This window comes from Heloderma suspectum, chromosome 6 (assembly GCF_057233095.1).
Source record: "Heloderma suspectum isolate Gila_16-S chromosome 6, 16-S_ref, whole genome shotgun sequence".
Classification (NCBI taxonomy): domain Eukaryota; kingdom Metazoa; phylum Chordata; class Lepidosauria; order Squamata; family Helodermatidae; genus Heloderma; species Heloderma suspectum.
The window spans coordinates 114,399,515-114,422,719 of NC_139463.1; the positions used below are offsets into that span (position 1 = coordinate 114,399,515).

Sequence of the window (23,205 nt, forward strand, 5' to 3'; positions counted from 1 at the left end):
CAGATCCAGCAACTACCCCTGAGATCTGCATAAAGAGGGGAGGGGAACTCTCTCCCATAGTGTCCATCGTTATTCCAAAAGCTGCACTGAATGTGGCCCAAAAGAAGGACCCAGAAGTGTATCATTACTTCATCAAAATGCTCACCTGGGTGCCCTTTACCTTTATCTCCATGACAAGAGCAAAACTACATTCAGTGAGAAGAAAGGAATGGATATTTCTTTCATTAGTACCCAAGTGGTTTTAAATGGTACCATTCCAAATAAGGGCTTTCCCCAATTTTAAGCTTCAAGAAAGATGATAGGTATTGGGCTTGGGAAACTGGGTGGTGTCAGCATTGAATTGTTCTGCAGCTCTTCCCAACACAGAGCAAGACTCTCACTCTGGGAACACCCAGCACCTTCCTTCCTAAAGCGTTCCATAAAGCCTCCTTGACTTCATTGTTCCTAATGGTGTATATGAAAGGATTGAGCACAGGGGTGATTACAGTGTTGAGCACAGAAATGGCTTTGTTGAGGCTGAATGAAGAGTGTGCGGCAGAAGGCCTTAAGTAGATGAAAAGGACTGCCCCATACAAGATGCTGACCACAGTCAGGTGAGAGGCACAGGTGGAGAAGGCCCTCTGCTGTCCATTGACGGAAGGGATGCGGAGAATTGTGGAGATAATGAAAACATAAGATACCACTGCTAGGAGTAAAGAGGTCAGTATAACAGCCACTGCAATCAGAAAACCGAGGGCTTCAATGAGATGTGTGTCACCACCTGCAATTTTCAACATTGGCCCAATGTCACAATAATAATGGTTGACAATGTTGGAGTGGCAGAAGGGAAGGCTCACCACCAATGCCGTCTGCAAAAGGATGGTGCAAAATCCCCCAAACCAGGCAGCCAATGCAAGCTGAAGGCAGATGCTGGTGGTCATGATGGCCGTGTACCTCAGTGGTTGGCAGATGGCTAAGTATCTGTGAAAAGACATGACGGTGAGGATATAAAACTCTGTGATGCCAAAGAGGAAGTGGAAGTATGACTGTGCCATGCAGCAGTAAAAACAGATGGTGGTCTTTTCAGAGAGAAGGTTGGCCAACATCTTGGGGACAACAGCAGTGGTGTACCACACCTCAAGGAAAGAGAGGTTGCTAAGAAAGAAATACATAGGCTTCTGGAGCTGGCGGTCAACTCTTACCAAGACAATGATGAGACCATTGCCTGCAATGGACAAAATATAGAGCAGAAGGACAACTATAAACAACGTGATATTCATTCCCCAAATGGATGGGAATCCAAGGAGGATAAACATGGTCACTCTTGTACAATTGCTCAAATCCATAACTTGACTCCCTAAAACTAAAATAAGAGAAAAGTGTTGGAGACTTTATTTTTTCAGATGTTCATTTTACCCTGCTGCAAAAATGAAGAGCAGAATACAAATTCTTCCTATATCATTTCTATTCCTATTCTATAGAAGGAAGAACTGGGAGTAGAAAACAAAAAAGTCAATCCCAAGAAAACCCACTAAATTGAAGGTTGGATCTGGGGTTTTCACCATGTTCTGAGCCATATATATGAACTCTGTATTTAAAACAACAACAACAACAACCTAATGGATCTATAAAGTTTTATGATTACAAACTAATATGCCTTTATAGTAAATCAATAATTACATAGATCAGTTGAGGACAGACAGTAATGAGAGAGAGAGAGAGAGAGAGAGAGAGAGAGAGAGAGAGAGAATAGATAGACTTACATTCATACATTGGGATAAAGAGAAAGATTACAGGATTGGATAGATGGATGATGAAGAGAGAGTGTGGAAATTGCCAGAGGGAGTTGGAGAAAGATTGTTAATAAGTATAACTATATAATGGGGATGAAATAGAGAAAGATACAAAAGAAAGATAAATGGTATGGGAAAAAGGAAATCAACTGATGGATTCAGTTATAGAAAGAGCCAAAGAAGGAGAGGGCAGTAAGTTTGGTGGCCAGATAGGTAAAGAGATACCACATTTCTTGTCTCTCTCTCACACACTCTCTCTCTCTCTTCATAGGGTTGGGTGCAGACTCAGTTAGTCATGCATCAGTCTCACTGAAATCAATGAGACCAGTTAGTCATGACTAACTTAACCCCCATTGATTTCCTTCAGACTAAAGCCTAAATTAGATTGGATCTAATCCATACTTTGCAATAATGGGTGAGGGGAGAAGAGCAAAATGAAACACCCAGTACAATGAAAGAACCTGTTTCAAACAAATATATTCAACTGTATCTATGCTTCTTTCATTCACCAAAACCTTACTTCGAAGTATGGTACAGAAGATGTCATTAAGAAGGCTGATGATGGATAGTTACGATAAACGATAAATGTATCTATGGTAAATGAGAGAGGAGAGAGGAGAGAGAGGGAGAGAGAGAGAGAGAGAGAGAGAGAGAGAGAGAGATTCCTCTAATACTAATGCACAGTTCAAAATGTGTTTTGTTTTGTTTTAGTTGTAAGCCACTGATCTGAGAAAATGATATGAAACAAGCAAGGTAGTTTATAGACCTTTGCAGGAAATGCATTTATTAATGGAAAAGTATTGCATATTCAAGCTCCCAAAGAAGACTATGGAACCTAAGGAAATAATGATACTTACATCTTTATGAATGTTATTTTTAATTATTCATATAATTATGAATCCATCAAAATTGTGCCAATGGTGCAGGTTCAAGCCAAGGATTAGATATCCAATTAACATATATTTTTGAGCCGTCATTCTAAGCTCTTATTCTTCTGAGATAAATTATCCATGTTTCTTCCAAGGGTGACTGGAGATCTATTCCATCATTTCCTTCAGGTCTTCTTCAGTGTCTTCATATCCATTTTTTCCCCTTTCCTTTCTCTCTATCCAGTCAAAGATTGCCTAGATGTCTGCTGCTCATTTAGCAAAGAATGTATGGCCAAATCAAATTCAGATGAACAATGGATCAAAGAAATGTTTTATATGTAGATTCTTAAATACATTTTGTCTACGCTATTTAAGGCCTTTCCTGCAGATCATATTGAGCAAATGAGAAGTTATTGACACATCTTCTGCAGAACTCTTGGGATTCTCTCTCCAAGAATAAGTGCTTTGATTTCCCATAATGAAGGCTATGTCTCATGTTAGGAATATGTTATCTTGAATCACGGGATGCCAGAGGAATCCAGTTTGGGGGTACATCTCAGTGAGCTATTGTTTGCTCGACCCCCCGGACTCCAGACTGCACATCCCTGAGCATGCCTGGCTCGCCGCATGACCAGTCAGGCAAGCTTGATGTTTTCCACTTCTTGCCAGTCCCTTGCACTCTCCTTCCAAGGGTTGAAAGCAGGAAGCGTCAGCAGGTGGCAGAGGTAGGAGTCCCCATCACCGCCTGTCAACCCCTCACACTCTCCTTGAAAGAACAGTGTGAGGGCTTGTTGGGCAGCACGGGACTCCTGCCCCACTGCCCACCAACCACTTATTCTCTCTGTGCAGCCTGCCAACCCCTCATGCTCTCCTTCCTTGCAAGGACAGTGTGAGTGGGTGACAGGCAGTGGGGACTGGACTCCTGTCCCACCTGCCAACTCCTCATTCTCTCCTTGCAAGGAGAGTGTGAGGGGCTGGCAGGCAGTGGGGGCAGGACTCCCATGCTGCCCACCAACCCCTCATTCTCTCTTTAAAAAGAAGAGAACAAGTGGTTGGTGGATGGGGATGGGGACTCCCAGGAGCAGCCATTTTGTGTAAATATGGTGGGTGGCTACTAGGAGGAGAGCTTTTTCTGCTGTGGCACCCCGGCTCTGGAATGAGCTGGACCCAACCAGACAACCCCTCCTTGTTTGATTTAATAAGCCATGAAGGGCAAAGGACAAGCACACAAGTGGTCGATCAGACTTGGCCAAGCACCTTGTCCGCATCCTCAGTCCTCAGTAACTGAAACTCATCCAATAAAACTGGACCAGACAGTGCTCTGAACACCTCTACCAATGAAACTGCATGAATGGTGGTGTCCAATTCATGATGAATCTGAGCGACTTTATCTTCAAAGTGCCATGCAAACTCGTCACAGCATGCTACTGAGGGTTCCACTGTCTCTCTCCCTGGCCTAGAATGTAACAGGCTGCGAACCACTCGGAAAATCTCTGGATGACACTGAGAAGATGCAATGCTGGTGGAAAAGGACTGTCTCTTTTCCACCCTCACCACCACAGAGTAGGTTTGATAGTGGGCTCTTACCTGTGTTCGGTCAGACTCAGCACGAGTTTTCCTCTACCTGCGTTCTAGCTGTCTCCCCTCTTGCTTCATTGCCCTCCGCTCAGGTGTATACCAAGGAGCTGGCCAGGCTCTGCTCAGAGGGAGAGGGCGCTTGGGCGTGATCGTGTCAACTGCCTGAGTCATTTCTGCATTCCACAGAGCGACCTGGGCTTCAACAGGAGCACCAGCCATACCAGCAGGAAAATCCCCCAGAGCCCTCTGGAATCCATTAATCTCCGGGGGTGGACCATTTTAATAGGTCCCCCACCCTTGCAGAGGGGGAAGGCTGCCAGGAGTCTAAACCTCAGCAGGAAGTGATCTGACCATGACAAAGGGACAGATGTTAGTTCCACAGATGATGAGGAAATCCAGTGGCCCAGAGGCTGGACTCAGGTGGAGAAATAAGTACATGACTAAAAATGAAATACTGTGTATTTCAATGAGTCAGAGAAATATTAGATTCAAGGCAAACCAGTACATAAGCAAGCCATTCTTCATTCAATGCATAATTAACTCATGCAATACACAGAACTGCATACTGTGACAAGTAGTATTAATTTCATTTTTGAGGAAGTAAATAATTATGAGGAGGGTAAGTGTTTCACTTTGGAGTGCACATGCGTCAAGGTTCCCCTTATGACCTGGACCCCCTGGGCAACTTCTAAAGGATCTCTTGCCTCCTTAAGAGTCCCACCTTCATTCTTTTAAACTTCCCCTTCCCAGTAACATGGGGTTTAGGCAGTAGACATGGGGTGACTGACACTGTAGACACAGGGTTTAACCACAGTAGTTTACTAATAGATTTAAAGCAAACAAATTACAACTAAAGGTATTTACACAATAGAGATGAGTGATACAAAAGGCCCTAAAAGAAAATAAAAGTTGCAAAATGCAAGTTCCTTTACCCTAGCTGTCCTTAGACTTTTCTAGGCTGCTTCTCCCTGATCAATCTTCAGACTCTTCTCTCACTTCAGGCTCTGGCTGTCTCTGCTCTTACTGGCTCTCTTGCTCTCTTTAAATATCCTCCTCCCTCAAAACCACAAATACTGCTTCAAACCTAAAGAAATGAAACCTAAGGAGAAATGAAACTGACACCTAGCCAGAGAAATGAAACTACTCCATTCAGGGTTACCCCCTCCTGACAGAAAACCCCAGGCCTCTAAGCCTGACCGTTTTCCCCCTTTGCCTCTGTAGTCCTCAAACCTTCACAACATGACTGGGGGGGAAATATAAACCCTTTATAGCAGGATTGCAGAACTGGAATGGGGTGGGGGCCTGAATTGTGGGCTGGATGACATCAGTGGGCATGGCCACACCCATTGACATCAACATTTATTATGCCCCCCTCCTTTGCCTTTCTCTGTCCTGAGAAAGGCATGGAGAAAGGAACTTGGATAGCTCAGGGAGGGGCAGCTGTCCTCCCCATATAGTTGAGCCCTTGCTTTTGCGTGGTGTATGTCATCTCCACAGGGATGTTGTGCTCTGTGCAAAGCAACTTGGCTGCTTCCAGGAAGAGCAAGTGGCTCCTCCCAGAGCTGGCTGTGTCCCTGGTTTTGTGTGATGCACCTCCCTATGCAGGGCCATCATCAAGGACAGGCATGCTTGTGTACCTGTCAGGATTCCCCCTTTGCCCTGCTGAAAACTCCAATAGTAGGGGTGTAGAAAACCCCGCTTACCTGGCTCCGCTGGGTTCCGCAGGTGGGGGAAGGCGATCTGTTCTTCCCCCCGGAATCCTCGACAGGGAGGAGGCAATCCGTTCCTCCCCCCGGAATCCTCGACGGGAAGGAGGCAATCCGTTCCTCCCCCCGGAATCCTCGACAGGGAGGAGGCGATCCGTTCCTCCCCCCAGAATCCTCGACGGGGAGGAGGCGATCCGTTCCTCCCCCCGGAATCCTCGACGGGGAGGAGGCGATCCGTTCCTCCCCCCGGAATCCTCGACGGGGAGGAGGCGATCCGTTCCTCCCCCCGGAATCCTCGACGGGGAGGAGGCGATCCGTTCCTCCCCCCGGAATCCTCGACGGGGAGGAGGCGATCCGTTCCTCCCCCAAAATCCTACCCGGCTGGCTCTGCTCCGCGGCCAGGCCACGGAGCCGCTGGCCAGGCCAACCCACAGCGGGGCCTCCAGCCACTGCTGGGCTGGTGCAGATGCAAATGGAGTCCTGTGTAGGGGACGCCATTTGCTTCCCTACACCAGCCCATGATAGGCTACATAAATATTTACGTAGCCTATCACGGAAAAAAAAAAAAAACAGTGAATGCAAATGGCAGCAGCTACGGCACTGCCATTTGCGTTCCCTTCTTTTTCCCCCATGATAGGCTCCGTAAATATTTACATAGAGGGGCACAAACAGAGGGGCGCAAATGGCGGCCACTACGCCATTTGTGCCCCTCTGTTTTGCCGTGATAGCCTACGTAAATATTTACATAGCCTATGAAGGCGGCAAAAAAGGGAACGCAAATGGCAGCTGCCGCAGCCGCCACCATTTGCGTTCCTTTAGTTCTGCCATGATAGGCTGCGTAAATACTTATGCAGCCTATCACAGCTTCCGCAGGGACCCAAATGGCGTCCCTGCATTAGCCGTGATAGGCTACATAAGTATTTACGTAGCCTATCACAGCTATATGGACGAAGCGAATGGCAACCGTGGCCGCCATTTGCTATGCAGCGTGGACGGCAGCAGGTAGGTGCTCCATTCCGGGCCCATTTCGTGGGGTGGGGGGGCAGGGGGGCTTCGTTCCGCCACAGATTTTGGGGGGCCAAATGCACTGGCATTCAGCCTCACCAAGATCCGTGGTGGAATTCTCTGCCATGCCTATCCAATAGCCAAAATCAACACTCAGGCAAGAGGCTGCATTTCCAAGGCTTTCATTCCATTTACACTAATGAGGCATACAGATGCAAATTGCTATAGACTCACAGACTACAAAGTAAAAGCCTTCAAGGATTTCGAAGGGGAGTTACAAAAGTTGGTCTCCATTTGGGAAAAGGCAGAAAACTCTCTTAACTTAAGAGGGGGGGACTCTCCCCCTCTCCCATAACATCTCTAGGCACAGCTGTTGATGGCGAGCCAATCAGGCAGAGTGCCTAAGTTCAGCCCCTGCGATTTCCCACTTGTGCCTGCGTCTGCGCCTTGCATCTAAGAGTTCAGGTTGTCCTTCCCTCGCCTCCCTCCATTCACTATCACTCACGGGGAAGTGTGAAGGGAGGACCTCTCCATCCAGCTGTGCCTCTGAAGCCTGGGAAATTTTCTCCCCCACGTGTTGCCGCTCTTCCTCAGAATCTGAACTGCTCTGGCACTCTATATGCTCAGAGGCAACCCTGACATCACCTGCCGAGAGTCCATACCCCAGCAGGGGCCCACTGACAAGAGCCCCTCTTCCCCATTGCAGCCTGCTTGTTCACCTGCCTCTTGTTCTGGCCCAGACAACAGCAATGGTGAGGAAAGACAGCACATGCCTCTCCTACTTGCTCCCTCTCTGCCTGTCAAGCAAGCAAGCGATAGCAATAAAGAGAAACCAGCTGAGCAAGAACAGATGGTGACAGTGGGAGCAAAAAGGTGGACTCACTGAACGAGGGGCCACTGAGGATGTCAAATAACTGGAGCTGTTACTGTCCCTATGGGGCAGAGCATGCTGCATGAAGCCATTCAGCTGATGCTCGGAACAGCAGGCACTTCTCCCAGGGCTGGCCAAGGTGGCTTCTCATGGCATTCAGCTTCCCCACAGCAGCAACATGCGCTGTGTAGAGCTACTCAACTGGCACCAGAAAGAGAAGCCCCTCCTGCCAACACCATCCGAGTTCCCTGCCACCTGCATCTTCACTGCTATAGGGATGTTAGAGAATTCTGCCACGGACACCAATGAGGCCAGATTCTAAGGCATCCGGCCCACTGAGTCCATGGCAGAACAGAGCAATCCCCGCCGGCTACCCCACAAAATTTCCCTGGGACGGACCCTACCTTTTGTTGGCCGTCCAGTCCATCCGCTGCCCCTGTCTGAGGCCGCAAATGGCTGCCCCAGTCTGTGGTCGCCATTTGCCTCACTACTTTAGCCGTGATAGGCTATGTAAGTATTTACATAGCCTATCACGGCTAATGCAGGATGCAAATGGTGGCTGCTATGCCATTTGCATCCCTGCTCTTTGCCGTCATAGGCTACGTAAATATATACATAGCCTATCATGGCTAATGCAGGAATGCAATTGGTGGATGCTACGGTGGACGCCATTTGCGGCCAAAGCCTGGCAGCAGACGGAAGTCCGGCTGTGGCTGGGGGGGATTCTGGGGGGGAGGGATGGATCACCTCCCCCCCCAGTGGACGGCCCCACCGGAACAGGGTGAGTAATCCATACACCCCTACACTGCTACCTCCGACCTGTTATCAGAGGTAGCAGCAAGGATTCCTCTAGCTAGAGGTGGGAGAACCAGGGATGTCCAAGTTCACTGAAATTCTCTAAACTTTACTTCAAAGTTTGGTTCAGCTCGCTCCAGTCCTCATTTGCAACCTATTCTCAGGTCATTCAAATGTTTTTTAAAAGTGCATTTTGAGGAAGTTGTGCATTTTTCAAGTATTTGCAAACACAAATGCAAGTTCAAGAATTTGCAAACATTTTTGGAGAACATGCACTTCAATTAATGGTCGTGGTGGGTGCTATTTGCATCCCTTTTTGATTCTACGTAAATATTTACATAGGCTAAAAAGGCGAATCAAAAAGGGACGCAAATAGCACCCACTACGCTATTTGCGTTCCCCCCTTTATTTTTGCCGTAATAGTCTATGTAAATATTTACGTAGACTAAGATGGCGAAAAATAAGGAAGGCAAATGGCGGTGGCCGTAGCCGCCGCCATTTGTGTACGCGTTGGTTTTTTTACCCAGAGCCCTCCGCTGCCAGAAATCCAGTTCTGGGCGGCTCTGGCCTGGGCCTGGACGGCTGCTCCACTGAGCCGCCGCGGAGCACAGCCAGCCATCGAGGATTCCGGGAGGGAGGACTGGATCGCCTCCCCCACCCCACCATAAACATAATCCGCAGAAAGGTAAGTGACTTTCGTGCATCCCTAAGCATAACCCCATGACACACCCCGTGTTACTTGTAGATTAGGGATGGGGGAGAAATCCATTCAGTTCTCATTTGAATGTGAACTTATCTAATTTTTAGGGATGGCGGAGAATTCCGCCATGGATCTCAGTGAGGCCGAATGCACTGGCATTTGGCCCCCCAAAATCCATGGCGGAATGGCCTGCACCCCCCTGCCCCCCTGCAGATCCCCCCGGGATAAGACTTACCTGGGGCGGACGTTCTGGACGGCAGCGGTTCCAGCGGCGGCGGCAGCGGCGGCAGCTGGTCTTCCGGCCGGCTGCCACCGCCGCCAGTTGCAGACTGGTCTTTTGTGTTTTTTTAATTTTTTACATAGAGGTGATAGGCTACGTAAAGACTTACATAGCCTATCACGTCTGGGTTAAAAAAAACACAAAAAAACGCATACACAAATGGCGGCGGCTACGGCCACCGCCATTTGCGTTCTTTATTTTTCGTCATCTTAGTCTACATAAATATTTACATAGGCTAAAATGGCGAATCAAAAAGGAACGCAAATAGCGCCCACTACGCTATTTGTGTTCCTTTTTATTTTCGCCGTAATAGTCAACGTAAATATTTACGTAGACTAAGACGGAGAAAAATAAGGAACGCAAATTGCAGCCAGCGTAGCCACCGCCATTTGCGTACGCTGGGTCTTTTCCCCCCTGCCGTGATATGTAAATATTTACATAGCCTATCACGGTTGAATACAGAGACGCAAACGGTGGCAGCTATGGCAGCCACCATTTGCATCCCTGCTACCCAGCAGCCAGATGTCCAGCTGCTGGTGGAGCTGGCCGGCGGCACTGCGGAACCCCCACGGAGCAGAGCTGGCTGGGCAGGGCTCCGGGGGGAGGGACGGAGCGCCTCCCCCCCCACTGCAAAGCAGATCCGCGAAACAGTAAGTAACTTTCGTACATCCCTACTAATTTTACACTTTCAAAGCACTATGTGTACCAAAACTCTGTTATCTGTTGAAATTCTCACTTCAACTAATTTTGCAGTGAAATTCTCCAATCAAAAGCAATCCATACAAAAATTTGTCCATTGGGGTAAATCCCTTAAAAAAATGCAGTAAATTAGAAAATGGCTTGCCAAAATGTGTATAGTAGGCAAAAATGCATCCAACAATGCATGTATCAGAAGTGTGAACAAAACTGCTTATGAATTTCCATGCAAACTTTTTTAGAACGAACTTTCTCAAAGAGAAGGATGAACCAAACTCGAGACTGGAGAAATTCTCAAAGTTCAAGATTAACCAAACTTTATAATGGGAGAATGAGAAACAGAGAGAAAGCAAAACAGATCCCTCCATCCCTATTGTGGACTAAAGTGTGGTGTTAAAGATACAGCTCTTCATTCTGCTAAGTACACCAAAGGGATTCATGAAGGCTAGATGTTAAAGATGAAGTCCTTAAGAGCACAAGTACATATGATGTAGGAGATCTGCAATGCAAGGTTGTTTTTTTAACACAGCAGTATGCATGTGGATGGTGGAAGGGCATTTGAATTAGGACTACAGTGCTGGAGAAGTGAAATTTACCTTCCCCACTACACCATTTAAACCCCAAGGCCATCCATCCCACTCCCCAAAGCCACAATCAGGGAAAACTTAAATATAGCATCCCTGAAATTCAAGCAACAGTTTGATCTATTCTGTTTAGATGACTTTGCAGCTTACATATTCTGATACATTTTGGCAGAATACTAAACTGTTTCTTTCCTCAGAAATCTCTGTAAAATGTACAAATCTATAGGCACACTTTAGCCACACTTTCCTTCTTTCCAAGGGGTTTTAGAACAATTAATTTCACTGGATTGTGCCTTCACTGCCAGGAATCTGAATCTCTTAAGAGTTGGTAATATTTTAAAACAATTGAATGCAGTGAAGAATTCTCCCATGAAACTCTAGAATGTAATTTTGCCTACAGAATGGTGACAAAGTTCTACCAGCACATCCTGGCCTTGGTGTTTGCCATCCGTAAAATTAATGATAACCCCAAGATCTTGCCTAATGTCACCCTTGGGTTCCACATCTATGATGACTACTCTGATCTGAGGATGGCCTACTGTACCACTTTGGACCTGCTTTTCAGAACACATAGGTTTGTTCCTAACTACAAGTGTGGCATCCAGAAGAATCTAATGGGAGTAATTGGAGGACTAGATTATGATACCTCCTCATGTGTGGCAACCATCTTAGGTCTTTACAAGATTCCACAGGTAGGATCTGCTCATGGGGATTATGGGGATTACCCTTACTCTCACCCCATAATTCACATGTCTTTTCTCTTCCTAGCAGCATTATCATGATGAAGAAAGAGAAAGGTATGATGGGAGGGGGAAAGGACAGGAGGGGAAAGAGGTAGAGAAGTAGGATGTTGGAGCTTATCTGTGTGAGGCATGAGACTATGTATGTGTGTTTATATGTATAAAGCAATGCTATTTGCAGATGGAGGTATTTCAAGTATAAATGGCTTAACAAGGTGGCATTTTCTCACAGCAAAATCTGCATTGCCGATCCTGTGTCCAAACATGCCAGCAGCAGTCCATGGCGGAATTCAGTTCTCATTCATCCATGGTGCTTCTTTTGTCTGCTGTTTGGAATTCAGGGCTCACCCAGAAAGAGCCAAACAGTTTATGGTCAGAGCAAGGGTTCATTCTCTTTTTTTATAAACTGCTTGGTACATTTTGCCTCAGTCCAGTTCCACTCTTAAGTTACTGCCCCAGACAGAAGGTGCTGTTTCAGATGCATTTGAGTCAATCCAAAAGAGCATTGGATGGAAAATTCTCAGATGCTGCAAAAGGGCAATAATCATAATAATATCCTAAAATGAGATTCCGGAAAAATGTACTCCCATGAATGTATGCACGTGTACTTATTCCTTTGGGTATTATACTCCACTTTTCAATTTAAAAGAAAAATCCACAAAGCTGTTAACAATGAAAATAAAAGCAACAATTTAACAAAATCAGAACCACAAATTCATAAGACCAATAAATTCAGGCTACAATCCTATACATTTCCTTGGGGGGAAATCCCATTGAACCAAATGGGAATTACTTCTGTGTAGACATATATATGATTGTACTGTAAGAGTCTAAAAACACAGAGGGTTGGATCCAAGATCTGACTTCCATAGATAGAAGGGCTCCACTCACATAAACTGCCTTCAGAGCTATACATCCTGTCATATCAACAGCAATCCAATAGGATGCTATATCCCTGTTATGTATTTTTACTTCTCGGCACACACAATGTCTGCTGTAGCAGTTCTCCTGGTATCACAAGTCACACTTCCTTTTCCTGAGTTCCCCTACTGCAACAGTGGGGTATGAGAACTCAGGGCAGTCTTCTAGCGGTCACATTCCTTCCATCATGTCCTTGTTGTGAAAACCCTGTCTTAAACCACCTTTTTTAATTTATTTATTTCCTGGTATGTGTGCTTGACAGTTTGTTATAGGGCAGTTTCTTTGGTATATTCTTTCTTGATTTATTTGGTATATTCTTGCTTGGCTTGTTTGGATGCATTGCCTCACTGCCGGTTCTTTGTGAAAAGATGGATTCAGACCTCATGTCCACCAATATTATACAGTATGTCTAAGTAATTGCTGTCACAGTTCATGTGTTGATGGCAGCTCTTCAGGCATTGCATCACCTGGAGACTCCATCCATCCATCTTTAGATGTGGACAATGGATGTAGATGATACAATGAGAAGGGTAGAAGGAAATCCAGGGAGCATTTTCCCAGCAAGCACCCAACACTGCACCATTCCAGTTCCACCTGGCATGGAATTTACATGCAGCACCTTTACCAGCAGCCAGAAGTCACTGATAAGAGAGGCAACCCCCATTTAATTTAATGTAATAGAACTGTTAATTATATAGTATGAATCTATATAACTTATTTGGGGTGGGGTGGGAGGTTTCTTCTGGATGAAATGGTGGGTCTGAATTTCAGTAAATAAGAGAGAAAATAATTAAATACATAAGACTATTATGACCAAAGAAGCATTCAGTCCTATTTTCACTCCTTCCTTCCTTCCTTCCTTCCTTCCTTCCTTCCTTTAGTTTTCATTTCGCCCATTTGAATGAGCAGTGAGTGATGGATCTCATTTCCCTGCCATTTACCATATGGTCCCCAATACCAGGGAATTGTCCAGCTCCTTCAGCATTTCAGGTGGAATTGGGTAGGGCTCCTCGTTATTGATGGTGATGGTGAAGAACATTTCTTGCAGACCATGGAGCCATTGCTTTCCAAGAATGGAAGATGTTCAGCCTTAACAGAAAGAATTACAAAACATTTTGGTTTATCTAACATGAATGAAATGATTACAACCCTTTTCACTACATTTCCAGGTTTTGTGGGAAACAAAGCCAATGCAGTTATTATATATGGCAAATGTACATGAATTATATGGTTGGCTAATGTCATATGGTTGGCAACAACATGGATGCCTCTAATATAGTCAGCGCCAGAAATATTGGAACAAGGATAACTGTTTTGGCAGTTGGCCTCTGTACACCACCACATTGAAGATGAAAGGAAACACACCCAGATGGGAGTGAAGTCAGGACTTCCAGCTGTAATTTAAGGTGTTTGGCAGCCATACATGCCCATGCCATAACCCTGCCTCCACCATGTTTGACAGATGATGTGGTATGCTTTGGATCATGAACTGTTCCTTTCCTTCTCCATACTTTTCTCTTCCCATCATTCTCTTGCAAGTTAATCTTGGTTTCATCAGTCCAAATAATCTTATTCCAGAACTGGGCAGGCTTTTTTAGGTGTTTGCTGGCAAAGGCTATTCTGACCTTTCGGTTCTTGAACGTTACCAGTGGTTTGTACCTTGTTGTGAAGCCTCTGTATTTACATTCATAAAGCCATCTCTTGACTGTAGATGTTGACAATGACATGCCTGCCTCCTCAAGAGCATTCTTCACCTGGCTAGATGTTGTGAAAGGGTTCCTCTTCACCATGTGCAGAAGTCTGTGGTCATCCATTTTAGTTGTCTTCTGTGGTCTTCCAGGCCTTTGGCTGTTGCTGAGCTTGCCAGTTAATTCCTTCTTTTTCAGGATGTTCCAGACTGTTGTGTTGGCCACTCCCACTGTTTTTGCTATCTCTCTGATGGGTTTATTTTGTTTCCTCAGCCTAATGATGGCCTCCTTCACTTGCATGGACACCTCTTTGAACCTCATGTTGGGGGTTCCAGTGAACAGCTACCAAATGCAAATGTAACACTCAGAACCACCTCCAGGCCTTTTATCTGCTTGATTGGTCATGGGGTACCCAGGAAACAGACCACACTTGGCCATGCAGCTGCTTGTTAGCCATTCGTTCCATTACTTATGAGCCACCAACGATGGGTGTGTGTGTATGCCACTGGCTGTATTTCCTGAATGCTTAGTGCCCCGCTTTTGTCAACCCCCTTGAATTACTGCTGAAAGCCCTGACTTCACTCCCATCTGGGTGTGTTTCCTTTCAACTTCAATGTGGTGGTGTACAGAGGCCAACTGCCAAAACAGTTATCCTTGTTCCAATATTTCTAGCCCTGACTGTAGATCCTGAATAAAAGGAGATGATTTCTGCAAGTGTGGATTATGACTGCCCAAATTAATTTCACATTCAGCATCTTCCAAAGGAATTTTCATATACAACTGTTTCATGGTACTATTTCCTTCACGATTAACTCTAGGAAAGTTCTAGGTTTCCTAGAATTTCTTCAGGCTATCAATCCTTCTCAGGCAAAAGGAGATGCCTTAAGATGTGGAGAGCATGTTTTATCGTTCCCATGTTTATTCATTCATTCATTTGTTTTATTCAAAATATTTGCATCCTCAACCCCTCCCACACACACCCCTTTGTATCTCAATAGGCCAATTGAGACGGGTTGTAAAAAGGGGATCCAAAGGGGGCAGAAATCACTCAGGTCATCCCCTAGACAAGTCCAGCAATCCAAAGGGACCTAGATGCTTCCAACCATTCTGAACCCTCTCAGTGTGAATTGGGACCTCTGTGCTTCTGGAATCACATTCCTCATCTGAGTCTGCAGGAGCATAGGAGGCGGGAAAGGACGGGTCTATGCCAAGAGGAGTGTGGCAGGTTCAAAGGGCACACCCCAGATAGATACAGAGTGTGCCACCTGCCAGGCCTTTTCTATACCTCATAGCCTTTCCAGTACGGCTTTGCACTCTTCTGATTTGCAGTACTTATTGTAGCGAGAGAGTGTGTTGGCAGAGTGGTTCCCATCTATATTAGGAAGGATGCAGTGTTGTGTCTAATGTAGTCAGGTATCATGGGAACTGTATGTCCCAGGCCCTCTGCACCCCTACTGACATGCATCAGATTCTATTTATCACTGTTCCCAAGATCCAATGGATAGTGCAGCACACCATGCACATGGGATGGCAAGAAGGGTCCAACCAATGTTAGATGGGCCATAGGGTGTTGGATACTCAAGTGGTTGCATGTTAGCAGAGAAAGTATAAACTTTAGATTGCCCAGCAGGTGTCCTATAAATGTATCCCTTGTTAAAAAATATTTTTTAATTAATGTACGTTATAGTGCATCATTGGGGTCTTCGGTTTTGTTTGTTTGTTTCCTGTTTGGCATTTGCTACCTGAGGGCCATAGGTCAATTTTAGGAGTGGCATTTCTATTCCAAGCATGCTCACCTACTCATTGATTCCATTCTAGGAGTCACTGTGGGTCATCCTGAACTTACCTAATTATGCAAACCTTCCCTCACCACCTCAGTGCCATGCATTTCCTACACTGGGTTCAACTAGATGACCTTTGAGATCCCTTGCAGCTCTAAGATTCTACTTGGTATTTCCTTCCCCACCACTATGGAGGAGCAGACCATAGCAGGGAGATCAGACAAATATGTTTGCTTCAGCGGTTCTGCTACTGATGATGCATCATGGAATCCAAAAACATAGCAGAAGGTTATCTCCCCTGTAATTATCGGCATCACTATAATCAATTCAATGGCTTTCCAGGAAAAAAAAATCAAGCATGTCTGAAATATTTATACATCTCCCAGTGTCATATTAACAGTAAGATTCAGGTGACGAGAGAGGCAGGGCTCTGTCATTTTGATCAATTTCCCACTTTCATTGTATCTGTCATGCTTCAAATGGTGTCTCCCAATTGGCATGCAAGCCATGCTTTTGTTACACCATTGAGGTTAAAGATAGAAATGATGCATGCCTCTTTAATAAGTGCACTGGCAGAAGCAGCCGCAGCCTATATTGTTCAAATGTATGTATTTATTTCTTCATTTATTAGGTTTTTATACTGCCCGGTAGCCAATGTTCTCTGGGCAGTTCGCACAAACCAGACTAATGGTAGCAATGATGTTGATGTAGAGAGAGAGACAGGAGATTGGATGTGCAGAAGGGAGTTTGCCATCAGGATGGTGCTGCTTCTAATGGTGCTTCTCCCAAACATCATGTGCAAAGTACCTACTATAAAGTGTGCCGGAAATAAGGCTGCATATATTCCACATGAGTGGTACCAGCCAGGTGATCTCCTCATTGGTGGGATGGTGTCTCATATCTACTACATCGCCCATGAAGTTTCGTTCAAAAGACACCCTTCGCGGGAGTTGAGTAACCTCCCATTGTAAGGAATTCTCTCCCTCCCCCCATCACCCCATGTGTTTCTTATATTTGTATGACTGTACGTTATTATTGGAGGGAGGAGAGCATTTAAAAATAATAATAACGGATGGATGGTGTTGGTTGGGCTGACCTCTCCATAGGGTGGTGAGGCATGTTGAAACCTCCTTCCTCCATCCCAAAATATTAAGAAGTGGAGATGTGAAGATAGCTCTGCAATACTTGATTAATTTCCACATTAACATTGGTGCAGCTGGTAATATAAGACCCCAGGTTTTATGATCCTAAGGGTAGTCCTTTAGAAACCCGTCAGTATCACCTCAGTTGTGAAGGACACAACTAACATTTCTCTTCTTTCTGGTATGATAGAACAGCAACAACAAAACTGTTTGGCAACCCTGATTCAAATATCAGAGCTTGTGCTCCCCCCCCCCATTTTAAGCTCACTTAAATCATAACAGCAGCATAGCTACAGGAACAAAATGAAGTTTCCTTCTGCTGCCCTGATACCCTCCTCACCTGCCACACTCAGGGGTCATGATTGGAGCAGGGACAGGGGATTTGGCAGTGGACAAGATGGGTTCTAAGTCACACTGAGCACAATGCATAGGATTATGCTGTTTGTAAATTGGATCAAGGCCCTTCTGTATACGAAATTTCATTCATTTCATTTTGTTTATTACATTTTTATACCACCCAATTGCCAAAGCTCTCTGGGTGGTTTACAAAGATTAAAATGACTATTTGCTGGCTAATGTGGACATACTGGACAGAAATTCAACAGGTGAAGCTTTCCAACACTGTATCACTATGCTGGGGGGGGAGGATTATATTTTGTATTGAAAATGGCAGCTGTCAATTCCAATGTTTCGAGTTCATAACACGGTATTTTATATTGCTAAACAGATATGGTTTCTGGCATTATAGAACAGGGAAAACACGATTAATTACAATATTCTAGAAAGGAATTGATTTTCAATTATTCCTTTCCTGGAGTACTTAGCTAAAGGAATACTGTGAACCACAGCCAGAAAACAAGTGTTGTGCGATTGTCTACCTGGACTCCTAAATGGTTTGCAAGCCATAAATAGCAAGACCACAGTAAACACACATTGATTTCATACTATATTTTATTTGATATTTCCAAGATAATGTGGTTACAGGAAAAGGAATGTACTATAGAATAGAAATAGGTTTAGTAGAAGAGAACAGGTTTTGGGACCATTTGTGTCATGGAGCAACTTGCTAAATCATCATCATCATTTTATATATATAATTCAAAATCAGGAGTTTTTGGTCATCCCTTTTTTACTGCCTTCCCATGAAACACACTTGGATGGAAAGCTCTTGACATGCAGATTCCACAGATAACAATGGTTTTCACTATAATTTAAAGTCGGGAGTTTATTTATGTCCATAGAGCTTTTTTAAAAAAAGAATTAGGTTATCTTTTATAACAATGTACTATAAAGTTTTATTTTTAACATAAAAATGTCAAGTATAATTAAACAAACATAATTAATTGCAAATTAAAATGAACACACACAAAGTATCTGTACACCTTTATAAACACAGGTGCAGACAAAAGTACAATGATATGCCAGTAACATACAGCCAGTAAACAAACAATGAAGGGATTAAGAGACACCTACAGTTAAAAGTAACCCGGTCAAAGTTTAATTATTGCTCAGAAAGGAAGTATCTAGCTGTTAAATTTAACAAAATACCATTCATACATTCCACACATTACTAACATGCCTAGACGTCAAAAGATTACTGCTAACAGTAACCTGTAGGTGAACCAGGAGTCTAAATGTACCTCACGCCACTGCACTAATTCAACCTCCACCCCTAGAGAAGAAGCTTTGCACCCATGCCTGGATGCTGCTCTGTCTGCCTTAGCAAACCTGCATATGCAGGTGGCCCATCGGCCTATCAACCACATCAATGCTCTGGCCGGCCTTGCATCAGTCAGTATGTCAAACCAGCTCAAGCACAGGGGGCAGACTGTGCCTGTTGGCATGCATCCTGCAACCATTCTCAACAGGTTTGATATTGGCAACCATGTCAAGATTTGTGAACACTGCAACACCTTGGTTTTCAATGACAAATTATCAACTCTTTGCTGCCATGCAAGAAAGGTTTCACTACCGCCACTCACGATTCTGGACTTCATACACACCATTGTCACCAATGGCTTCGCCCTTGGCAATTCCTGAAGGACATTCATTTGTTCAACAGTGACCTACACTTTCCTTCCTTCTACACACCACTCAAGATTGTACAGCTGCAAGGTCCCAGTCCATTTGTGCTCAAGGTGGAAGGCTCAGTTTACCATCTGATGGACACTTTGCAGTTGCATGAGGCTCCAAGCTTCAGCCAGCTGTACATCCTTGACACCGATGAGGCCACTACAGCTCGCCTCGTGCAAGCTGAGAACAGCACACTGGACTGCACCTTGCTGAAGTCACTCACTAAACTCCTACTTATTGTTAACTCAAACGCTGATGAGCGTTTATATATATATATTTACGTAGCCTATCATGCCTCTATTATACGGAGCCCCCCACCCCACCACCCCGTGAAAACCCCGCGAAATGGAGCCTACCTGGATGTGGCTCCAGCTCTGGCTCCAGTGGCGGCTGCAGCTCTGGCCACTGCCAGGATGCTGCAGCTGCAAATAGCGGCTGTCATAGCAGCTGCCATTCGCGTCCCTACACTGGCCCATGATAGCCTATATATATATTTACGTAGCCTATCACGCCTAAAGCAGGGACGCAAATGGCGTCCCCTACGCCATTTGCATTCCCGCTTTAGCCGTGATAGGCTACGTAAATATTTATGTAGCCTATCAAGGGCTTGTGTAGGGACACAAATGGCATCCCCTACTCAGGACACCATTTGTGTCCGCAGCAGCCCGGCAGCGGCTGGAGGCCCCGCTGCAGGTTGGCCCAGTCGGCAGCTCCGCGATCTGGCCATGGAGCGGAGCCGGCCAGGCAGGATTCTGAGGGGGAGGAACGGATCGCCTCCCCCCCGTCGAGGATTCTGGAGGGAGGAACGGATCGCCTCTCCCCACCTGCGGAACCCAGCGGAGCCAGGTAAGCGGGGTTTCGTACACCCCTATGGACAGTCATGGTGACCCTTTGGTTTACCCTGTGCAGCACTTTCATGGTGAGGCTGGATAGGGTCCTGGCAGGGTGTATGTTACAGCCAGGCAAACCAAGCTGGCATCTATCTGCCTATACCTGTCTTCTGCCAGGGACAACTCTATGTTGCCATGAGCTCTGTGCACTAATTGACAAATCTCAAGATTCAAGTCACCGATGGACCACAACAAGGATGTTACAGTGGTTTGCCCTGGAGTTTACACCAAGAGCATCGTATTTAAGGAAGTTTTGTAAACATAAAGGATGTAACACTTTGAATGTTGGAGGGGTAAAATTAGTGTGGTGGTGTGAGGCACGCTTAGACTCACAGTTATCCTGCTGGTTACTGTTACCAGGAAGTGTTTGATGTCTAGGAATGTTAATAATGCATAGAATGTATAAATGAGATTTTGTTAAATTTAACAGCTAGAGACTTCCTTTCTGAGCAATAACTAAACTTTGGCTGGGTTACTTTTAACTGTAGGTTCCTCTTAATCCCTTCATGATTTGTGTATGGGCCATATGTTACTGGCATATCATTGTACTTTGGCCTACACCTGTGCCTATAAAGGTGTACATATACTTTTTTGTGTTCATTTTGCTCTAATTTGCAATTAATTATTTTTGTTTAATTATACTTGGCATTTTTATATTAAAAATAAAATTTTATAGTACATTATTATAAAAGCTTAATTCTTTCTTAAAAAAAAAAAAAGCTCTATGGACATAAATAAACTCTCAACTTTGAATTATAGTGAAAACTATTGCTGTTCGTGGAATCTGCATGTCAAGAGCTTTCCAATGAAGTGAGTTTCATGAGCACCAGTCAACGGAAAGGCAGTAAAAAAGGGATGACCAACTAACTCATGACTTTTAATTATATATATAAGATAGATGATAGATGATAGATGATAGATGATAGATAGTCAGACAGACAGACAGACAGACAGACAGACAGACAGACAGACAGATAATAGCCTTAGACACATCTTCTCTGTCTGTGCCTGACTTAAGGGAAGGAACATACCTCAGTGGTAGAGCACATACTTTGTATGTTGAAGGTCCCAGACACAATCCCTGTTATCTGCTGTTTGGGCTGGGAAAGACCCCCTCCCTAAACCTTAAAGAGCTGCTAGTAGTCCGTGTGGAGACAATACTGAACCAGTATTCTGACTCCATATAAGACAACTTCCTACATTCCTCCATATGTTCACTCATCCATGGGTTTCAAGCTATAAAAAACTAGAAGGTACAAAGAGATCTAATGGTGCATAAAGCAGATGCAATTTCAGCAGCTCTTAGTAAATGGCAATGGTTTGAAAATCCATAGTATAACACTGTGGCACATTGAATATTTGTAGCAGGAAAAGTGTAGTCATAAAAAAGCAACACAGATAGGAATATTGAAAATGAATATAGCAAAATTCAAGAAAATGTTTGATCCATTCTACATATATTTCCCCACAAAATATGTGATCTAAGAAGGGATGTACAGATTGTGTAAGATCTGTTCCATCTGCACATTGTCAGGCACTTTTCATTCTATTGTCTGCCCATCAATGGAATTGGACTTTTTTGTTTCCGAATTTGCACACCTGTGCACGTGCAAAATTTGCACCTTCGAAAATGCACAAACTTCCCCAAAATGTGCATTTTCACACCTTAGCCTATGGGGGAAATGCACATTTTTTTTGCTGGACTTTTTTATTTTGCATATGTCACTATGATGAAATTTGCGCAAAATTTGGGAAAGCTAGAAAACCAGTCTGCAAGTCCACAGAATCCACCCAACAGCAGAAAAGCCAGACCACTACAGAATCTATGGGTCAGATTCATGAAAATCCAAACTCATTTGCTTCTGTTGACAATTTCTCTGACCTCCCTAGATCTGAGTCATTAAAAAATTGATTTGAGCTGAAGATTAATTTAATGTTATGATATACAAACCAAAAGGCATAATCCAGCATAAAGTAACCACATTTTCCTTCTTTCCAAAAGAACCTAGTAAATGGCCAACTTTGCTGGTTATGCTCTCTACGTTTATTTGATGAGCTGAATCTTTCAGGTCTACAGTGGACCAGTGCTGTGATAAAATTATTTTCTCCACTGTTTATTAACTGTCCCATGTAAAAGCAAGTCACTTTATTTGCAGTGTGGTGACAAAATTCTACCAGCATATCCTGGCTCTGGTGTTTGCCACTGATGAGATCAATGAGAATGACAAGATCTTGTCCAATCTCTCTCTTGGGTTCCACATCTATGACAGTTATTCTGATTCCAGGAAAACCTACCATAACACTCTAGACCTGCTCTGCAAATCACAGACATTTGTTCCTAACTATAAATGTGACATCAAGAAAAATCTAATAGGAGTCATTGGAGGACTTGATTCTGATACGTCCTCACGCATGGCAGATATCTTAAGTCTTTACAAGATTCCACAGGTAGGAATTGTTTATGCGGGTTGTGGTGTTTTTCCCAAATTGCTTTTTAACTCGCATCATTTTCTCCCCAACTACAAATGCGGCATCCAGAAAAATATGGTAGGAGTCACCTTGGGATTTAGTTCTGATACCTCCTCAAGCATGGCAGACATCTTAGGTCTTTACAAGCTCCCACAGGTAGGATCAGTGCATTGGAGCCATGGGAATTCCCCCAAGCTCCCCCACAATTCACTCTTCCCTCTTTCCAGTAGCAATCGCCTAAAGATAAATTCACATATGGCGGGGGTGAAATATGTGGAGCTCCATTGCGGCATCATATGATTATCTAAATATGTGTATGACAAGGGGGAGGTTGAAGACATTCTTGGCTGGATCTGGAACTATTCATACCTGGAGTAGTTCCATTTATTTCAGTGGGTACCGTATGCTTGAAGCATGACTAAAGGTAAATCCAACACTATCTGTTTGATATGTAGATAGGGTGACTGCTCCAGTGCTAATAGGAATGAATATCTAGAGGAGTCATTGGCCAATGTATGCATGTGTATAAGATGGGGGATCTTCTCCTAAAAAGGAGCATATTGATGAGGGGTAAGAGGCAAAATGCATGCCATAACCAGTGAGCTTTCAAGCATATTTTTCAAATATGCCCACTGCACATGAGGA

General features: G+C 44.5%; 2 protein-coding genes across 2 annotated transcripts in view; one reads left to right on the forward strand and one right to left on the reverse strand.

Moving 5' to 3' along the window:
- Positions 1-1,325, reverse strand: part of LOC146342621 (olfactory receptor 6X1-like) — a 28,715-nt gene extending 27,390 nt beyond the window's left edge. The window contains exon 1 of the mRNA XM_084807937.1: positions 381-1,325. Within this exon, the coding sequence (XP_084664063.1) occupies positions 381-1,325 (945 nt within the window). The remainder of the gene's footprint in view (positions 1-380) is intronic.
- Positions 1,326-16,744: 15,419 nt separating this feature from the next.
- Positions 16,745-22,860, forward strand: LOC146342622 (vomeronasal type-2 receptor 26-like). Its single transcript, XM_084807938.1, has 3 exons — positions 16,745-16,935; positions 19,357-19,374; positions 22,248-22,860. Exons 1-3 carry the CDS (start codon positions 16,745-16,747, stop codon positions 22,858-22,860), a joined length of 822 nt encoding a protein of 273 aa, XP_084664064.1.
- The last annotated feature ends 345 nt before the right edge of the window (positions 22,861-23,205 follow it).